Here is a 20,837-nt window from a genome sequence, read left to right on the forward strand (position 1 = left end):
TCGCACCGGTGACGTCTATACGTGCGGAGCGTACGTGCTGAGGGGGTGGCGTCGCGCGACGGCTGAGCGGCGAGAGGGAGGATTTGGCGGGAGTGCGAAGAGCTCGCGGTCGGGGAGGCTACGCACCATGAGCGCGCGGCTGAGCGAGGGGGCCATCGCGGTGAGGAGCTTCGGGGAGCGGGCGCCCGGCCTGCCCTGAGCCCGCCCGGCCGCGCTGCGGTTCCACCTCCTCCCGTGGGAAGGAGTGGGGGCTGGGCCCCGCGGGGGGGGGCGAGATGGGCGTGGTCAGTGCTCGGGGGGCAGGGGCCCGGCGCGGGGCCTGTCCTGTGGCCCCCCCAGAGGCTAGGCAGGGTAGCGCACGGCGCCGAGTGGAGTAACTGCTCTCGGGTGGCGCAGGGCCCCGAGCGCTCTCGGAAGCGGCCGGACAGGCCCCTCCACCCCGCTCCGGCCCTCAGAGGCGCCAGCTCCTCATGGCGCCGGGGGGTGCCCGCGCCCTCCGTCCCTGCCCCCAAAGTCGCTGCCTCAACTCCACCCCCCCCCCCGTTGGACCCCTCCCCAAATCCCCGCTCCTCCCCCTCCCTCCCGGCGCTCGCCGCCGCGGCGCGCTCGGGGGAGCCGGGGGGGGGGCGGGGCCGCGGCGCGCTCGGGGGAGCCGGGGGGGGCACCCACCACTTTTTCCCCGTGGGGGCTCCAGCCCCGGAGCACCCACGGACTCGGCGCCTGTGCTGGACCTGCTTTCGTTACGGTTCTCAAACTGTTATACTGGTGACCTTTACAGCAAGCCTCGGAGTGCGACCTCCCCTTGTAAATTAAAAACAATTATTTTATATGAAACACTACTATAAATGCTGGAGGCGAAGTGGGGTTTGGGGTGGAGACTGACAGCTCATAACCCCCACATAATAAACTTCTCGGGGGGGTCATGACCCCCAGTTTGAGAATCTCTTCACTACACCCCTGGGTTGTTACATTCTTCCACTCCATGGCCACTTCCTCAGCAATCCTTGTCACACATACCTCCCTTTCCGGCCCTAAAGTTATAGCTGGATAGTATCCGCCTGGCTGTGGATTTCTATCTTCTTTAAAGTGGTGGAGCAGCTGGTTAGTTATAACCCCGCCTTTCTGTATCTGAGCTGTTTATTCTTGCTGCCTGTCCATAATTTCACTCCTATTATTTTTGAGGTTTATAAAGTTAGAGGGGAGTGCTTGTCATCTGTTCAGCACACCTCTGACAGTTGGTTAAATGAGCAAAAGAGAGTGAGCAACAACCCTACAAAGTATAACAAAAAAATAAATTACCCATAGCACTCTCTGCCCCAACTCTTGGGTACTGTTTGCGGTCTGGTTCTGTGCCTGCGTGTTTACTACTACTCCAGTTCTGGTATTTTGCCAATTTGATCCCACTTGAATTCAACACCGGCGAAATATGCAACAAAGAGCAGGGGTGGGCAGATTACGGCCCAGGGGCCACATCTGGCCCTTCAGACATTTTAATCTGGCCCTCAATCTCCTGGGGCTTGCCCCCCTCCGCATGTGCCGTGGCTCTGTAGGCTCCCAGAAGCAGTGGCATGTACCCCCCTCTGGCACCTACATGTAGGGGCAGCCAGAGGGTTCTGCACACTGCCTCCTCCCCAGCTGCCGCCCCCGCAACTCCCATTGGTCGGGAACCATGGCCAATGGGAGCTGCAGGGGCAGCACCTCTGGATGGGGCAGCGCGCAGAGCCACCTGGCTGTGCCTCTGCGTAGGAGACGGAGAGGGGACATGCTGCTGTTTCTGGGAGCTGCTTGAGGTAAATGTGCCTGGAGCCTACACTACTGATTCCTTCCCATGCCCCAACCTCCTGTCCCAGCCCTGATCCCCCTCCCACCCTCCGAACCCCTTGGTCCCAGCCCAGAGGACCCTCCTACACCCCCAACCCATCAGCCGGAGCCCTCACCCCTCCTGCACCCCATCCCCCAATTTCATGAGCATTCATGCCTCGCCGCCATACAATTTCCATATCCAGATGTGGCCCTCGCACCAAAAAGTTTGCCCACCCCTGACAAACAGAGAAATGTGGAAAGGGAAGAGATGGTCTTTAAAAAAAATAGTTGAACTCTTTGGGAACTCTAGATTCCTTGGCTAAGTTACAGTTTGTAGGAGGTATAACTACTTGCAGCAGCTCCATCGGCTGCCTGAAAATGCTCAACAGGCAACTGTGTGAGAATTGATGAACTAGTAAATCAGCCAGTTACTTCCCATAAAGTGCAGGGATTTCTGAGGTGAAATGCTTCTCTCAACAAATGGTCTGTCCTTTTCCTTGTATCAGGACGCGCTTATACAATGAATAGAAATTTTGAGGATGTTCACACTGTTGGCACACTAACCAAGTTTGATTCCCTGTTTTGGGAACAGTTTATTATAATTAGTCCAGTTATTTGTTGGCTAATCTCCTCAGTCACAAAGCTCTAAAAATGTTTTCCAATCAAAAGGATTAAATCCTCTATCTTCCTTTATAGGCCATAATGCAGGGAGAGAATAATTTAAAGCCTGTCCTCCAAGTCATTGTGAGTATTCCCTCAAGTGTTATTTTATTCCTATTATCCGTAGCTTAGTGTACTTATAATTGTACATGCTGCTCCACGAGTCCATAAAGATAAGGTGCCTGACAACTGCCCTCCCATGAGTTTACAATCCAATTCAGACACAAAGAGGTGGAAGCCTTGTAGGTGAGCAAAGGAGCACTGAAAGGCTCGTTGGCATGAATCTGAGCAAGCATGTTTTAGTCCATCTGAGATTGGCTTTAATTGATTGTCATCTGTCTATCTTAGTTTTCTGCTTTATGAGTAAGCTCTCCCCAATAGGTGTGATCTCATACTTTGTCTCTGTGTGCCTATAAAATCAGATAAGGGCTAAGAATTCAAGTGTTTTCTTCTAGAACATCCGTGCCATAGCCACAGGAAATGGGCCACCTCGTTACCGTGTGCTGATGAGCGATGGGGTGAACACACTTTCCTGTAAGTAATGCATAGTGATGAGAATTTACAAGTGCATGGCTAATAACTGCACCCAATTGTCAGAATTAATGACAGAGTGGTTTTTGCTGCTGAACTAAGTTCCAAAGGAGTGTGTGAAGGATATAGAATTTATTTATTTAAATTTATTTAGATTCTGGGATCTATAATTGTATTTTAATCTTACAAACAAAATCAAACTTTTCTGAGTTGTTGTTGCAGAGCGTCCAAGAATTCATGTTAATTATGGAGAACAGCTCAGTCATACAGAACGGTGATTAGCGGACTATCCTAATAGTGGTGAGGTCCAAGAACCATTTAGCAGCTCATCTTAATCTATCTTTTTCTGATTTGCTGCATAAATTTTACTTCAGTGGGTTGGGCTACAAGGCAAAATATCATTGCAAGGGTGTTGTATTCTGTTCTCAAACTTTAGGGAGTTAATAAGTGATTTATGTTCCAGTGATATATTCACACTTTCTCACTTGTGATTGCACTGGTTTGTGTGAGATGATTAATGGGGCAGGCCTTAGATCTATGCAGGACCAGTGGCCAGAATGGATTGACTGCAGTTAGCTATGACGGCCATCTTTTCAGGGCTGCATATGCTGGTTATTTTAGGGTTTTTCTTCTGTTTTTTGCAGCTTTCATGTTGGCTACACAGCTGAACTCTCTAATTGAAGAGGAGCGCTTGTCTGCCCACTGTATCTGCCAGGTTAACAGATACATTGTTAACAGCCTGAAAGATGGAAGGTATTCATGTATATTTAGATATGGGCACACAAATGCATCTGACTAGTGGATGCTGCTGCATCTCACATACAGGATGAGAGGTCAACTGCTGTTGTTCTGAGATTATTAATAGGTGTATCCATTGGGGTGTATGGTGCATGAGGGAGGAGGCATGTGTTTCTCCTGACACATCATGTAATCGTGATGGCTGTTCGAAGGTTACAGAGATAAAAGTTGCTGTACCTGGCTGCAATGTGCTTAGTTGCAGATATTAATATCTGTGTAGTAATTAAATGGAAATAACTGGATAAAATGCATCCAACTCCATAATCATTAGATTTCAGTCACTGAAAATTACTTGCTGTGGGTGAGGGTGTGAATGAGGACATGCCCTGGTGGTGGTTGTTTTTGTATTCAGATGGTAAAGTACTTGAACTTTCTATTGCAAATTAAGGTAGAGTAACAAACCTTCAAGATTGTGTACATGCATGAATGTGTAACTGTGTGAACTTTTGCTGTCACTGTCTTTCTCCCCAGTCCACCTTTTCTATTTGACACTCACTTGTATTTAGTTTTATGCCATATGGGGCAGAGTTGTAAGGGATCTAGCACATTTTATGTGCTCCGACAATAACGTTGACTGTATCCCTACATCTCAACATCATGTGCATCATTCTGATGGCTATCTGCTCTTCCTGATTAAGTGCTGTATTGTTTCAACCTACACCACTTCTACCTGCATTTACTAAATGGTTAAATCTCTAGTTGATAATGGAGTGTTTCTTCTTGACAGTGCCTCAGCAGGAAATCTGCCTTCTGTAGTGATTGCAGTGCCTGTGTGTATGCAAAAGACTCATTTATAGCGTAGGGCTATATATGGGCTTCTCTCTCAAGAAGTGTCCAGGAAGATGTCAAGAGTCTTTACTGTTGCTTGCTTTGTGTTTGTAGGAGAGTGATTATATTGATGGATTTAGATGTTCTGAAAACAGCTGATGTGGTTGGTGCAAATATTGGCAATCCAGTACCATACAATGAAGGTAAGGAACCTCATACAGACAATAGAATTGTATAAGAGACTCACTATCATGCTGGTTTTCAGCTGGTTACTCTGTTTTTAGTGAAAAAAATAAGGACACCCATTTAATTGTCTTGTGCCTGGAGTCTTGATTTCCAGTTCTCCACTGTCACCTGTACCTGTGTAGCTTACAATTTTGTACAGTGCCTATCACCACAATAGCTAAGCCCAGGCCAAATGGGTTAGTTCCTGCTTCTATGTGTTATGGGGAAGTATCAGACCGGCTGATTCTCACACCTTAGTGACTTTCTATATAGCTCTCAAGTATAATATTGCCTAAATGTTTTCATTCTGATTCTTTTTTTATCTGCTTGTAACTGTCAGCTTTCAGGCAGACATTTTCCAAGCCAGTCTCCTTGAGGTTGTGTTTGGAAAATGGATCAAAAAGTTCAGCTTTCTTAATGAAAGTTGGGTGGTGGGTGGGAAATAATTCGATATGTAGGGCTTTAAACTAGATTAAAAGGTGCCGGAGACAAAAGCCCAAAGGTAAGTGTAAAAAGAAATGACCTTAACACAGGGCTAGCTGTTTTGGGGGGAGACATGGAAACTTATGATAGGGTCATAGGAGCAACAAGAGGGAAATTAGTGAGGAAATCTGCTTGACAACTAATTGACTATACACAAATGTAAGGGCTATGGGGAATAAACATAAATAACTGGAAGTCTTAGTCCCTGAGCTAAATTATGACTTAATTGGTGTTGTGAGAAGTGTCATGACTGGAATATTGGTATTAAGGGTATAGCTTGTTCAGTAAGGGCAGGCAGGGTAAAAAAGGGAAAAGGTGTTGCATTAAACCTCAAGAATATATACACTTGTTCTGAGGAAATGAGAGGCCAGACCAGTTGAAAATATCTGAGTAAAGATAAAGGAGTAAAAAAAAAAATAAGGGTGACGACATGGTAGGGGTCTACAGTAGATCACCAAATCAGGAAGAGAAGGCGGATGAGGCATTTCTAGAACAAATAACAGAAATATCCAAAACACAAGACATGGTACTGATCATGAGCTTCTGCTATCCTGACGTCTTTTGGAAAAGTAATACAGCAAAACATAACATTTTTAATAAGTTCTTGGAATGTATTGAGGACAGTTTTTGTTTCAGAAAGTGGAGGAAGTAACCAGGGAACAGACTTGATTCTGACCAACAGGGAGGAATTGGTGGTGAGTCTGAAGGTGGAACGCAGTGTGGGTGAAAGTGGTCATGAAATGATTATTTCATGAGTAGAAGGAAAGGAAGGCATGAGATCAGCAGAATGAGGACAATGGACTTTGTAACAGGGTCGGCACCCACCTCTCATGAGTGCCCCTTCTGGTCGGATGTGATCCTGCTGTTTCTTGGTTTGTGGTAATGGGGTAGCATCCACTTCTCACAAGCGCCCCCTTCTGGTCGATGGTTTCTTCAGCAGGTCTTCAGTGACTCATCCCTCCGGCTGAGTCTCTCACGCTGTCTGTAGGTGGAACAGAACAAACAAACCCCTTCTGGGGTATACTGTTTTTACCTTCTGCCAAGGCTTCCTCCCTGGAGACACTGCCCTCTATAACAGTCCAGCTGGGCCCATCGCGGTATACCCTCATTTGGTCTGGCTAGGTTCTTTGTCTTTGCTCGGCAGCCTGTCAGGAACTCCTTTTTAGCTTCATCAGTCTTCCGCAGCCTCCCCTGGGCTCAGTCTTGCCCACACCGAGCTGTATGTTGCCTGCTGCTCTTCCAGCTAGCCAGGAACCTTGGCTTCCCTCTTCCAGCACCAGGAAGCAACTGACTGCTCTGCTTGTTCTGCTGCTTCTTTTTAAGTGGCCTTCCTGGTCCGTCTGTTTGGCTGCTTCCCCTGCAACCACTCTAGGCTACCTAGAGGACTTCCCTCCTCAGAGAAGAGCAGAGGAGGTGAGATGGGACATCTGGACCTAGTCCACCCCATCACAGACTTCAAAAAAGCAGGCTTTAACGAACTCAGAGAACTGGCAGGTAAGGTGCCATGGGAAGAATATCTCAGGGAAAAAGTTCAGGAGAGCTGTCAGGTTCTCAAGGAGACTATATTAAAGGCACAACTGCAGACTATCCTGATATAAAGGAAAGAGAGAGCCATATTGGCCCTCTTTCTATTCTTCCTATTAGGAGCTCTTTAATGACCTGAAAATCTGAAAGGAATCTTACAAAAAGTGGAGACATGAACAAATTGCTAAGGGGGAGTATAAAAGAGTAGCACAAGCATATAGGGACAACATCTGAAAGGCTATGGTTACGCCTACCAAGAAACATAAAAGGCAATAAAAAGAGGATCTTTAAATATATTAAGAGCAAGAAAAAAACAAAAGTGATGGCCTCTACTTAGTGGGGAAGGAGAAGTAATAACAGAAAACATCAAGAAGGCTTAGGTGCTTAATGCTTCACTCTTCACTAAAATGGTTAATGACGACCAGATGCTCAACGCAACTTATATTAGCAAAGGGGGAAGAAATGTAAGACAAAATATGGAAAGAACAGATTAAAAAATATTTTAGATAAGTTGAATATATTGAAGTCATCAGGTCCTGATGAAATTCATCCTGGGATAGTTAAGGAACTAGCTGAAGCAATCTTGGAACCATTAGCATTTATCTGTGTGAACTCATGGAGGATAGGTCAGGTCCCATTGGACTGAAGAAGGGCAAACATGTTACCCCTCTTTAAAAAGGGGAACGAGGAGTACTTGGGGGAATTATAGACCAGTCAGCCTAACTTCGATACCTGATACTGAAGATATTGAAACGAATAGGGTTACTGGCCTGTCAGTAGATGTGATATATCTTGATTTTAGTAAGGTTTTTGACACAGTTCTACATGACATTCTCATAAGCAAAGTTTGGAAATGTGGTTTAGATGAAATTGCTATAAGGTGGGTGCACAAAAGGCTGAGACACCATACACAGAGAGTAGCTATCTGTGGTTCCCTATCAACTAGAAGTATCTGATGGTGTTCTACAGGGGTTTGTCCTGGGTTCAGTACTTGTCAATATTTTCATTAATGACTTTGGAGTGGAGAGCATGCTTATAAAATTTATAGATGACATGAATCTGGGAGAGATTGGAAGCACTTTGGAAGACCGAATTAGAATTCAAAAAGACCTTAACAGATTGGAGAACTGGCCTGAATTCAACAGGATGAAATTCAGTAAAGATAAGTGCGTAGTACTTCACTTAAGAAGAAAAAACTAAATGCACGACTACAAAATGGGGAATAACTGGCTATCTGGTAGTACTGCGGAAAAGGATCTGGGGGTATAGCGGATCACAAATTGAATGAGTCAACAATGTGATGCAGTTGCAAAAAAGGGCTAATAACATTCTGTGGTGTATTAATAGGAGTGCTGTGTGTAAGACACGGGAGGTAATTGTCCACTCTGCTGAGTGCTGGGCTCCACATGTTAAGAAACATATGGACAAATGGCAGAGAATGTCCAGGAGAGCAGTGAAAATGACAAGGGTTAGAAAACCTGACGTAGAAGGAAAGGTTAAAAAATACTGGGCATGTTTAGTCTTGAGAAAAGAAGGTGGAGGTGCTGGGGGACCTGATAAGGCTGTTACAGAGCACTGTGGTCCATTGGTCGCCACATCTGCCAAAGGTAGGGCAAGAAGTAATGGGCTTAATCTGCAGCAAGGAAGATTTAGGTTAGATATTAGGAAAAGCTTTATAAAACTATCAGGGATGATAGTTAAGCACTTGAACAGGCTTCCAAGTGAGACAGTGGAATCCGCATCACTGAAGGTTTTTAAGAGCAGGTTGGACTTACATGTGTTAGGGGTGGTCTAGATTTACTTGGTCCTGCCTCAGTGCAGGGGGCTGGACTTGATGACTTGTCAAGGTCCCTTCCAGCCTGACATTTCTATGATTTTTAAAAAAAAAAAAATCTGAACTTTCTTAGAACAGCTCTATCATTGAAATGGGTGGGGATAAATAGTTGAAATTTGGCAGGGAAATAGCCCTTTGGGAGGAGCAGTGCCTTTCAGAGAAACTCAGGTAACAATACGATCCATTTTCATTGTTGCTGTCTCCACCTTCTGATTTGGGAAAATAACACACGTGTGTGTGGTAGAGTAGCAGGACTGACAGGTAAACTGCCAGGCTGACCAGAAATCTAGCTGACTAGTTGGAGCAGAAATCCTACCTAATGCTGCTGTGTAGAATCATCTTTTTCTATCACTGTTACTTCCATTGTTACTTTTGGGGGAGAAATGCATGCACTAAACAACAAGAGCTTGCTCTTGTGACAGCCATGAAGTTAATCACAATTTTAAATGGTGTGGTTAATCGTAGGTCTAGACTAGTGTCTTCTGAAAATTTACTGAACAGACTGTTTTATGTGCATGTCTGATTTTCTTCCCAATTGCTTGTCTGATACAATAGTATATTTCTTGTTAGCTAAGTGTCTGTTTCAGAGTTGTAATTATTCTTTACTGTTGCTTAGAAGCAGCTTGTCATTTAAAATATTTCTAAGATGCATTTTCAGTTACAGATTATTCTGAATGTGCAAGTTGTGAAATTATTTTCTGTAGTATGGCTTAGGTTTTAAATTTGCATAAAAGTGATTGTAATAGGAACAGAAATCAACACAGACTGAGCAGTTCTTGCATTGTTAAAATTACTGGGGGAGTTTTGCTCCTTGTGTTTCTTATTTGAATTTACAGCTAGTCAAAGAACTAAAGCTGTTGGCATTTGGTCTAATATAGTCAGAGCGGTGTTAAAGGTTCAGGAGCAAGGCCAATGCACTGATGCATTCTGCAGATTAGAGGTTCTCAAATTTTTTCATAGTGTGGACAAGGGATGTAAAATATTAAATGGTTAACTGGTAAGTATTAGTCTTACGGTAAACCCACCCTTACTGTTAACCCCTTGCATGTGGGTCTCGAACTGGTTCTCCTGTCCCTGCGCCGGCTGGCTGGGCAGGGGGAGCACATTTAGGCTGGGGGGGGATGGGCTGGGGCTGCAGGCCCCATTGAGGGGGTAAAGTAGTCCTCGGTCTCCCCCGTGCCACTGGAAGGGGTTCGGCTGCAGAAGCGGCTGGTGTGCTGATAAGGGAAGGGAGGGGAAGCTGCTGCTGGGGTGGCACGGAGAGTCTGTGGAGGCCGCATCGGGACAAACTAGGTACCTGCGGCCCTCTCCCTTTAATTGATTAACCAGTTAAACAATATAATTTTAATAGTTTAAATGGTTATCTTTTTAAACAATATTTACATCTTTAGTGTGGACCACTTTTTAACACAGAGATAGTCCTGTGCGCTTCATGCCCTCACATTTGGCATCTCATAACATCCCTGTGGTAACTGCAGCAATTTTTTTGCAGGGACCAGTGATGTTAAGGAAGTACTTAAAATTCATTAACAGAAGCTAAAAACGCTAACAGCTGAAAATAGGGCAGAGGATGCTGTCTGGAGCGCCTCATAACTGCGAGTGCTGACCTCAGGGCAAACATCCCAAAATGGTGTATTCTATAATTTAGATTTCACCAAACCAGTAACAAAGATGAAGTCCTGGATCACTATACCAGTTTTACCATGGAGTCACAGGCAGTCCCCTTAAATTCGCCATTCTGTCTTGCCACCCAGACAAACTGGACTGATGATAAAAGATCACTTAAACCAAAAATCACCCCACATCAGATTGTTCCCAGTCCCAAGAGACCAATCAGTCTCTTACCCCAGATCAATTGGTACTCTAAATCTTACACCAAAGACAATATTGGCAGCCAATTCTATAGTAAACTAACTAAAGATCTTTTAGCTAAGAAAAGGAAGTGAGAATTATTGAGAGGTTAAAGCAAGTAAAGTGTGTGTGTGTGTGGTGGACATATAAGTGAATCAAAGTTTATAATTCCAAATGTTGGAAGTGATGTAATAAACTACCAATTTCCCAAAATGTCTCTGGGGATCTCTGGTTTGCAACTGGTACACTTCCCTGTAAGAATCCAAATGGTTCAGAGAAGGATCTTTCCTTGAATCCATATTTATAGCTTCATCTGACAGAAAACAAGCTGACTGTTTGTCTATACCTGCATGGGCTCTTCCTTTGATGATGGTGAGTGAGGAATGCACTTTGAGTCCTTGACCCCCCTTCTCTGATGAGTTATTTAATTATAAGAAAAAAAAAAGAAAAGAAGTACTTGTGGCACCTTAGAGACTAACAAATTTAATTGAGCATAAGCTTTCGTGAGCTACAGCTCACTTCATCGGAACATCCGATGAAGTGAGCTGTAGCTCACGAAAGCTTATGCTCAATTAAATTTGTTAGTCTCTAAGGTGCCACAAGTACTCCTTTTCTTTTTGCGAATACAGACTAACACGGCTGTTACTCTGAAACTTCCCATTAGTTATAAGGGTATATACAATGTAAATGTTTGCTGCTCATTATAACAGGATACAGATTAGTGAAAATAACGCAAGTAACATCCCATTAGTTTTATGAAGTCTAAACATCAAATACTCACTTTGATTTGGTGAATTGGCCTGAATATACTTTGGCATGACCTGGTCTGCCAGCAGCATAGTAAGACCAATAAGCTCTCTGTAGACCCCAAGCAAGTGCTCTGCAACCCACTAGCTACCCATGTGCTACAGTTTGGGATCCTCTGCTATAGATTGTTAAACTTTTACCTGGTTAAAACCATAGACTTCTAATTGAGAAAGACCAGGAAGCTAGGGGAGTTTGTTGCTAGTTGTATATTTGAACACATATTCCAGATGTGTTAATTGTAGAATTGTAGGACTGGAAGGGACTTCTAGAGGTCTTCTGTCCAGTCACCTGCATTAAAGGCAGGACTAAGTAGTATCTAGACTTCCCCGAGAGATGTTTGTCTAACTTGCTCTTAAAAATCTCCAATGATGGAGATTCCACAACCTAGGCAATTTATTTCAGTGCTTAACCACCCTGACAGTTGGGAAGTTTTTCTTAATGTCCAACCTAAACTGTCCTTGCTGCAGTTTAAGCCCATTGCTTCTTGTCCTAGCTTCAGAAGTTAACAAGAACAATTTTTCTCCCTCCTCCTTGTAACAACGTCTATGTACTTGAAAACTATTATCCTTTCCCCCCATAGTCTTCTCTTCTCCAGACTAAACAAACCCAATTTTTTCAGTCTTCCCCCATAGTTCACGTTTTCTAGATCTTTAATCATTTTTGTTGCTCTTCTTTGGGCTTTCTCCAGTTTGTCCACATCTTCCCTGAAATGTGGTGCCTGGAAGTGGACACAATACTGTAGTTGATGCCTATCAGCTTGGAGTAGAGTGGAAAAAATACTTCTCTTGTCTTGCTTACAACACTCCTGCTAATACATCCCAGAATATTTGCTGCTTGCTTGCTTGCCTTTTTTTTTTTTTTTTCCCCCAACAATGTTTCACTATTGACTCATATTTAGTTTGTGATCCATTATGATCCCTTTCCACAGCACTCCTTCCCAGGCAGTCATTTCCCATTTTGTATGTGTGCAGCTGATTGTTCCTTCCTAACTAAGTGGAGTACTTTGCATTTGTGCTTATTGAATATCATCCTCTTCACACCAATTCTCCAGTTAGTCCAGATCATTTTGAATTTTAATCCTGTCCTTGAAAGCATTTGTATCCCCTCCCTGCTTGGTATCATCTGCAAACTTGAAGTATATAAATACTTTATAAGTAATATATCCCCTGAGGTATGTTGTGAAGCACAATACTGGGCAGCTGGCTACTAAGCCATGCCTTGGAAGTTCTTAGTGCTTTTATAAAAAGATTCTTTCACAAGTATTTTCCTGTTAAAATGCAAGAGAAAATGTGGAAGAGCAAAAATAGTTTTAAAAAATCCCCAAACTTGTGCTATTTCTGAAGCCTCTTCATTTAACTCCTCTTTCATGGGCATCTAGGACTCTAGCTTTCTTATCTGGCTCCTATACAGAATAAATTCGGAGTTACTGAATAGGGAATCCTGTTGGGCATTTTTTCTCTTTTGAAGCTTGAGCACTTAAGTCAGCTAAGTTTTGGGTGGCAAGGGTGAAGCCCAGCATCTCTGTCTAGTGAATACTGGAGAAAGCACACAGTATTGGGTTTGATGTCAGTCTGTTGTTAGGGAACAACTGTCACCAATTCAGTATTGACTTTACTGTAGCAGCCAATTAGAAGAGTAGATTGGCTTTGTGCGGAAACCTTGTTCTGATTAAAAATAAACTAGAGGGTCACACACTTTATAGCTTCTGTCAGCTGAGCTCGTACACACCAGAGCTCCTTGAGTTCCACTGATCACCCCCATAAGCTCCCTATGTGCCACCCTCTCATTCCCCTCTTTCAGGGACTCCCTGCAACGCGCGGTGTCGTGTCCCCCCCCCCGTCCCCCCCCCCCCCCGTGCTTTGTGCTTCCCTCTACTGTTGTTGGTTTTTTCTTTTTGTCAGGGAGATGAGTTATTCAGGTTGTGGGCATTTTGAACTCTCTTGGTGCAATAGGCAGAGTTGAGATGGTGGAGTGTTATGCTAGAAGGTGTTAATGGCTGCCATTAAACCAACTGTTTGATCTAAACAACTGTAGACCTGGAATTTTGAGAATTGATTGTATGCATTGTTCTAAAAATTATTGCATCATGCCCAGACATATAGAAATGCCATCAGGCTGAGTGCAGGGCCTGACTTCGCTCAGTCAATAAAAACCCAACAAAATCTTTGACCAGTGAAATAATGAGGGTGACTATTACACCTGTAAGAGGATCTAAGTTTTCAAACTATGGGTAACACTTCACTAGGGAGGGTCGGGGGAGGAAGGGTTTGGGGAGGAATTGGGGGGTGTTGTTACCTTGGATTAAAATAGCAGTGAAGACATAGCTATTTAGCTTTTAACTTGGGTTAGCAGCTCAAAGATCAAAGTTGAAGCCTATTGGGGAGTCTGGAGTTGAACTTCAAGCTGCTAACCTGAGTTAAAAGCCAAGTTGCTGCGTTTTCACTGTTGTTTTAAATTGACTGAACACTTTTTTTTTTCAATTAAGACACATACATAGGATAGTTTTCTGTAATGTAGAGTCAGTCCCTATTTTAGGGTGCTCCCAAGTGGCCATTGTCAATATACTGACAACTATCTCTAAGGTGATCAGATGCTGTGATGATCCACCTGACTTCCTGTGAATCTCAGCACTGTGGCTCAGGTTGGTCAGCAATGGATTCAGACTTGACTGTGGTGGTTTCTATAATGTGGAGCCCATCATTCTTCATTTAGTGTCTCCATATTTTCTAAATTAAAAAAATAAAGTATCTCTTATGGGTTTCTTTATGGTTAGTGTTGAGTCTAGATTTACCTTCACCCAGCACCTTTTCGTCTGCATTTTAAAGAGTTTTGTTAAGTTGTTATATTTTAGCTCTTGCATGGTGCAGTGGTGCAGACCCTACTGCTTAAAGCTGTCAAAAGCTTAAGAACAGCCCTACTGGGTCAGACCAAAGGTCCATCTAACCCAGTATCCTGTCTACCGACAGTGGCCAGTCCCAGGTGCCCCAGAGGGAATGAACAGAACAGGTAATCATCAAGTGATCCATCCCCTGTCACTCATTCCCAGCTTCTGGCAAACAGAGACTAGGGACACCATTCCTGCCCATCCTGGCTAAGAGCCATTGATGGACATATCCTCCATGAATTTATCTTGTTCTTTTTTGAACCCTGTTATGGTCTTGGCCTTAACAACATCCTCTGGTAAGGAATTCCACAGGTTGACTGTGCGTTATGTGAAGAAATACTCCCTTTTAGTTGTTTTAAACCTGCTGCCTATTAATTTTTATTTGGTGACCCCTAGTTCTTGTGTTATGAGAAGTAGTAAACACTACTCTACTTTCTATTTACCAGTTATGATTTTATAGACCTCAATCATATCTCCCCTTAGCCATCTCTTTTCCAAGCTGAAAAGTCCCAGTCTTATTAATCTCTCCTCATATGGAAGCTGTTCTGTACTTCTAATAATTTTTGTTGCCCTTTTCTGAACCTTTCCCCATCTCAAAAAAGATATATTGAATTGGAAATCACATCTGTACACAGTATTCAAGATGTGGGCGTACCATGGATTTATACAGAGGCAACATGATATTTTCTGTCCTATTATCTATCCCTTTCTTAATTATTCCCAGCATTCCGTTAGCTTTTTTGACTGCCGCTGCACATTGAGTGGATGTTTTTAGAGAACTATCCATAGTGACTCCAATATCTTTCTCGAGTGGTAACAGTTAATTTAGACCCCATCATTTTATATGTATAGTTGGGATTATGTTTTCCAATGTGCATTACTTTGCATTTATCGAAACTTAATTTCATCTGCCATTTTGTTACCCAGTCACCCAGTTTTGAGAGATCCTTTAATAGTATCCCTTTAAATAATTGCCAGCCCTGAATTCTTTCTAAGTAGTAATAGAAAGTGGTTGCTTGTGAAAATAGATCTGGTTGAGATCACTGTATGCTATGGCTCTTCTCAGGATGGTTTGCTGTTGTCTTGTAACACCTTTGAATGTTAGTGGGTGTTCTATGCCATGGGGCTCTTGTGAAAACAAGATTACGTCCCATTGTGACACCATGGGTATGTGTGCCTCATTTTCCCTTAGTGGGCTTTTGGTAAGTTCAGTGATGCCTGCATACAGTGAACAGTGCCCCTCCAGGGGTCTAGTTTATTTAATCAACCACCAAACATGTTTTGTAAACAAGCCACCACCTGCTTTAAGACCCAGGGCTTCTCTTCTGCCAGGAGCTGTGCAGTCTTTCCCATGCTAACTCAGGGTTTCTCCCATGCCTTCCTGCCTAAAGAGCTTTGTAGTCTTTCTCCTCTGGAGCGTTCTCTTTGTGTTCTGTGGCTGGTTCCTCTCTCTGGGAACTTCTGCTCTCCAGGAACGCACCACGGGGAGTAGCTTTCCTATCGAGCGCCCCTGTGGAGCATCCTCTTGGTTCTGGGCTCCTGCCTGAGGCCCATAAGCTGAGGCCCAGGTGTTTCTTAACTAATTAACTTCTGCCCACCTGTTTATCGAATTAACCATCCATAGGTAGATCTGGGTTGGCTCATTCTTTTCAGTAGAGCCTGTCACGGGGAGGCTGGGTGCCTGACTCCACAGAGGACCACCCCCTGTGACAGGCATCCGAAAGGCACTTTTAATTACTTGGGTCCTCATAAAGCAGTTGCTGTGAGAGATCTGGTTGAGATCCATATATGCTGTGGCATTTCTCAGGCATGGTCTACATTTAAAAGTTAGGTCAATATAGCCATGGTGCTCAGGGGTGTGGAAAAAAGTTCACACCCCCTGAACACCATAACTATGGTGACATTAACCTCCAACATGAGGACAGCTCGGTTGATAGAAGAATGTTTCTGTCGACCTACCTACTGTTGCTTGGGGTTTTTGGAGTTTCTGTGGTGATGAGGAAAACCCCTGTCATTGCTGTAGGATGCATCTGCACTACAGCAGCATATCTGTGGCACAATAGCTGTGCTGGTCTAGTGCCCATAGCCTCAGGGTGGCTTGATATTGTCTTGTAACACATTTGAATGTTAGAAGGTGTTATGTGCTATGGAGCTCTTGTGAAAACAAGGTTCCATCTCAAAAAGGCACCTTTAAGGCAGTTTTAATTACTTTGATCTCCAGTCCATTGCACTATAAGTAGTCTTTTCCCCTCTGGTTAACAGGACAGGGGCACCAGCAGCAACGTTCCTCAGCTCCAGCAGCCAGCCCAGCACACAGCAAACCACAGCAGCAGAATGGAAATTCAGCAGTAGGTAAGACACTTCTCATTCAGGGTGTCTAAATATTGGCTTGCAATACTGAATTGAATTATGAGCCTGAATTTGTTTAGGACTGGAAAGTAAACCCAGCTAGAGAATCCTATAACAGCAGAGAATGGAGGCAACTTCAGGGCACCACTTCAAAGTGCTGAGAAAAGAGAGGGCAAGAAGTTGTTCTAAACCAGGAAATGAAAAGTATACAGCAACAGACAAGCCGTAAATGTCTCTTTATTCACTTACTGTCACTGAGAGAATGCTGTCCTAGAATCTTTGGAATCTGTTTCCATGGCAAAAAGGAACTACTGCCTTTAAAATATTTGAGCCCTTCTGTGAGGGAAGAATGATGAGTTCATCTTAAAACACATGAAAGAAACTTGGTAAAAATTCTTGACCTCGTTTGGGAAGTGGCATATATTGCACATTCTTTCTGACGAATGGCTTTTGGTTGAGGCCTTGTGTACACTGCCACTTTACAGCGCTACTACTTTCTCGCTCAGGGGTGTGAAAAAACACAACACCCCCTCCCTCCCCCGAGCACTGCAAGTTTCAGCGCAGTAAAGCGGCAGCGTAGACAGTGCACCAGTGCTGGGAGCTATTCCCTTCGTGGGGGGTGGTTTTTTTACAGCAATGGGAGAGGTCTCTCCCAGCACTGGTGCCGTGAGTACACAGCCATGTTAAAGCACTGCCGCAGCAGCGCTTTAACATTGCTAGTGAAGATACATTGTGCCCTCTAGACAACTAAACAGATTGTGGTTCCAAACTGATTGAAAGGGTGTGTCCGTGCTAAGCCATTGAAGCAAAATGGTTAGGTGTTATAGATATGAGATTCAATTGAAACTGCCTCTATAAATACTAGTTTTTGGTGAGGGCTTTAAATTGGCATATAAATTGTCTGTCTAGCTGCAGATGTATTTTTCAAGCAAAAAGGTTTCAATCCAAGTCTGAGCTATGAGTAAGATTTGGGACCTGTCTTAGACTTTTTTGGCCAAATTGCACTATTTGAGAAGCATTTTGAAATAGATATGAGAATTTTGAAGCCTGCTTACTGAGACAAAAGTGAAAATGACTCCTACCTTACTTTCTTTACTCCTTACCTTACTTAAACGTATTTGGTTATTCGTTTTACATTTATAGGAGCATAAAAAGGCTTAGTTACTGTGTGTTTGAGTTCTCCAAGGAGCTGCAGGACTGTAGCTAAACTTGCCATATCTTATTGGTGCTGGTTTGTCCTTGCTGATTGATCCACTGACAGTTAGCTGATGATTCTAACTGAACACCCTTGGAGACTTGTCCATAGTTGCCATTCTTTGTTCACTTACGGTTTAATAGTCATAAAAGACTGAAGCATTTCTCTTCTGAAACAGTTTGCAGTGAGAGACTAGGTACAGTTTGTGACTCAAGAGTAGAAGTGATTTAAAACAGTGAATAACTTATTTAAAAACATACTGTTTGGTGCCTATGTACCCTGGTGACTGGAGCCTTATAAATGCCTACATGCACTTTCTTCTACTTGCTTATGTGCACCATCTTCCTGTAGCCTAGTGAGGAAACTTCTGTTGCAGATTAATTGAGTGGTGCCTGGCTTGGCACTGCCACTTGAAAGTTATTTACTTTAATCTTTGTTTATACATAGAAAACAAAAGTGCAAGATCATTTTGTCTGAGTTCTGTATAACTGAATTTATGCTTGTTTTTTCTAGGCCCCACTACTACTAAGTACCATGGCCCCTCAAAGCAGTTTGGTAAAGCAGGTGGTACTAGCTTCTTGAGCACCCCTGGTGGATCACAGTCCAAAGTGGTACCAATTGCCAGTCTGAACCCATACCAATCCAAGTGAGTTACTCTACCAGCCAGGTTCAAAGAATACTGCATGCATGAAGGAATGATGCTCAGAGTAAATTTCTGTTCTCTCAGAAGAAACATCAGTCTTTTACGTCTCCCAAAAATTCTTTAATTTCTCTCGGACACAGTGTCAGTTACCTCAACACAGCTGGTACTAAAGGTATTTTTTCGATTACCCCATGTCCTAGGAACTCTGATAATCTGAGATTAGGCTCTGGATCACCAAGCTCTACGATACAACCACGGTTGTATCGTAGAGCTTGGCCGTAGACAATGGATCGTGTGGTGTGGTCTGGATGAAAGCTGGAGGTATGTAGTTTAAGTATAGCGGTCAGTAGGTTTCCGGCGTAGGGTGGTATTTATGTGACAATCGCTTATTAGCACTGTAGTGTCTAGGAAGTGCTTCCAAGAGAATTGTGCTTTATCACGCTATATGCCTTAAAAGTGACTGTTTTCTTAAATGTTGTTGCTTCTCTCTAATTTCTGTTTTAATGGTATAAACAGTATACTGTTTACACAGACAAGTAGAATCACTGAGATACAGTGGAGAATCCTAGGTTCTAAATTAACATCTCAAGAACTGAAAGTCTGTGAAATTTGTAAGACTCCACTCCAGTCTAAAAAAGGACATTGGAGTACTAATTCTTACTGTCTTGTTTCCAGATGGACCATTTGTGCTCGTGTTACCCAGAAAGGCCAGGTTCGCACATGGAGCAACTCCCGTGGTGAAGGAAAGCTGTTCTCTATGGAGCTGGTTGATGAAAGTGTAAGTACTGTGGTGGGATCCAAGATACTACTGTGATGGGAGCCATAGAAGTACCTAGACAGGAGCAGATGAGTTTTTGAGAAACAACATTCTGAGAGAAATGAGAAGGAAGAACAAAGGAAATAGTTGGCAGATTTGTTATAGAGAATGGCATTCTTTGAGGTGTTAATGTACTTGATAGTCCTGCATTCATTCGCTCAGAGTCTTTACAGCTATCTAAAATGAGACCCTAAATACAGTTATTTGCCTCTTTTGTTACCTCAGTCTAACGTGTGGTAAGTGGCCAAAAATGGTGGCAGCATCAGAATCTGGTATCTATGCAGACGGACAATGTCTCTGGTTTGTGGCACTCCCCTTTAGATTGGCAGATGAATCCCATTGCTGTTGCTAGGACTTCACATCCATAATACAAGGAATAAGACATGGAATTTAAATGAGCATCTCCAAATAGAAACTCTCATTTTAATTGGGAAATCAGAATGTATAAAAAAGTAATAAAGGGAAATTCCATTTCTGGTTTATTTTGATAAGTGAAGTCTGGTCAATCTAAGTCTGCTCTTGAGACTTGTTACACAAATCTCTTGATTAAACTATTTTGTTACACAGCAGCTTATTTGTTTGTACGAGATTATTTTTAGTACCAAATGTGTGGTTCATAATTTGACACATCTTCATCAGCCTTTTATTTCACTTCTGTATGCTGTCAGCATTTTGACTGACAGTTTTTATTTTAATTTTTAATATTTCTATTGCATAAATATCTTAACTAGTGGAATTCTAGCTCTGTCATTTATTGTCATTCAGGGAAGAGCTTGTCACAACACACACTGCTGTACTGATCAGATATGATGTCATCCTCTAATTTGTGAAGCTAAATGCTATTATCTAAAATGAGGTATTGCCTAATCTGTAAAATGACACAATTAATGCAAGGTTCGGGCATATCTGTTCAGAGCTACACTTCTTTACTACAACGTGATGGCATACTGTATGCACCACCACATCTCATTCTTTCTGGAGTTTTTTTATATGGGGTTGTTAAAACATGGAGATGAAATCAGATGGTCAAGCAAAGGATTTATCATCCTAGTTATAGCAAAATATGTATGGAAAATTTGTTTCTTCCGTGGCTGAAAGAAGGCTACCCCTACAGAGCATTCCACATCTGTAGAAATGGTGCCACTTTTATTGGAAAGATTTTGCGTACTGAATTTTAGTTCTAACTGGCTTTTGCATTTTCCTGCAGGGTGAAATCAGAGCTACTGCTTTCAATGATCAAGTGGACAAGTTCTTTCCCCTCATTGAATTGAACAAGGTATAGTATCATTATTTATTTTATAAACCGATATGAGCTGAAGAGAGGTGTTCATAGAGTGTACAGGGTTGTTTAATGTGAACGTGAGCCATCTGCAGCATTTCAGTGCAGGTGTATCCTATGTTTCATCACTTCTCCTTCTCCTGTAGGTGTATTACTTCACCAAAGGCCATCTGAAGACAGCTAACAAGCAGTACACAGCTGTGAAAAATGACTATGAGATCACATTCCATAATGAGACTTCTGTTGTACCCTGTGAGGATGCTCAGCACCTTCCTTCAGTTCAGTTCGAGTTTGTGCCCATCTCTGACTTGGAGAACACATGCAAAGACTCAATTATCGGTGAGTCTGTATTGCAAGATGGGGAGCCATGAGGCTTAAAATTAGTC

General features: G+C 43.1%; 1 protein-coding gene across 1 annotated transcript in view; it reads left to right on the top strand.

The window, feature by feature from the left end:
• The first annotated feature begins 22 nt into the window (after positions 1-22).
• The window catches only part of RPA1 (replication protein A1), a 43,398-nt gene continuing 22,583 nt past the window's right edge, over positions 23-20,837 (top strand). The window contains exons 1-10 of the mRNA XM_037880801.2: positions 23-160; positions 2,500-2,547; positions 2,919-2,997; positions 3,639-3,747; positions 4,675-4,763; positions 16,431-16,520; positions 18,226-18,358; positions 19,031-19,133; positions 20,380-20,448; positions 20,598-20,790. Of these exons, the coding sequence (XP_037736729.1) occupies positions 128-160; positions 2,500-2,547; positions 2,919-2,997; positions 3,639-3,747; positions 4,675-4,763; positions 16,431-16,520; positions 18,226-18,358; positions 19,031-19,133; positions 20,380-20,448; positions 20,598-20,790 (946 nt within the window). The 5' untranslated portion in view covers positions 23-127. The remainder of the gene's footprint in view (positions 161-2,499; positions 2,548-2,918; positions 2,998-3,638; positions 3,748-4,674; positions 4,764-16,430; positions 16,521-18,225; positions 18,359-19,030; positions 19,134-20,379; positions 20,449-20,597; positions 20,791-20,837) is intronic.

Source organism: Chelonia mydas, chromosome 17, assembly GCF_015237465.2.
Source record: "Chelonia mydas isolate rCheMyd1 chromosome 17, rCheMyd1.pri.v2, whole genome shotgun sequence".
NCBI classification, from domain to species: Eukaryota; Metazoa; Chordata; order Testudines; family Cheloniidae; genus Chelonia; species Chelonia mydas.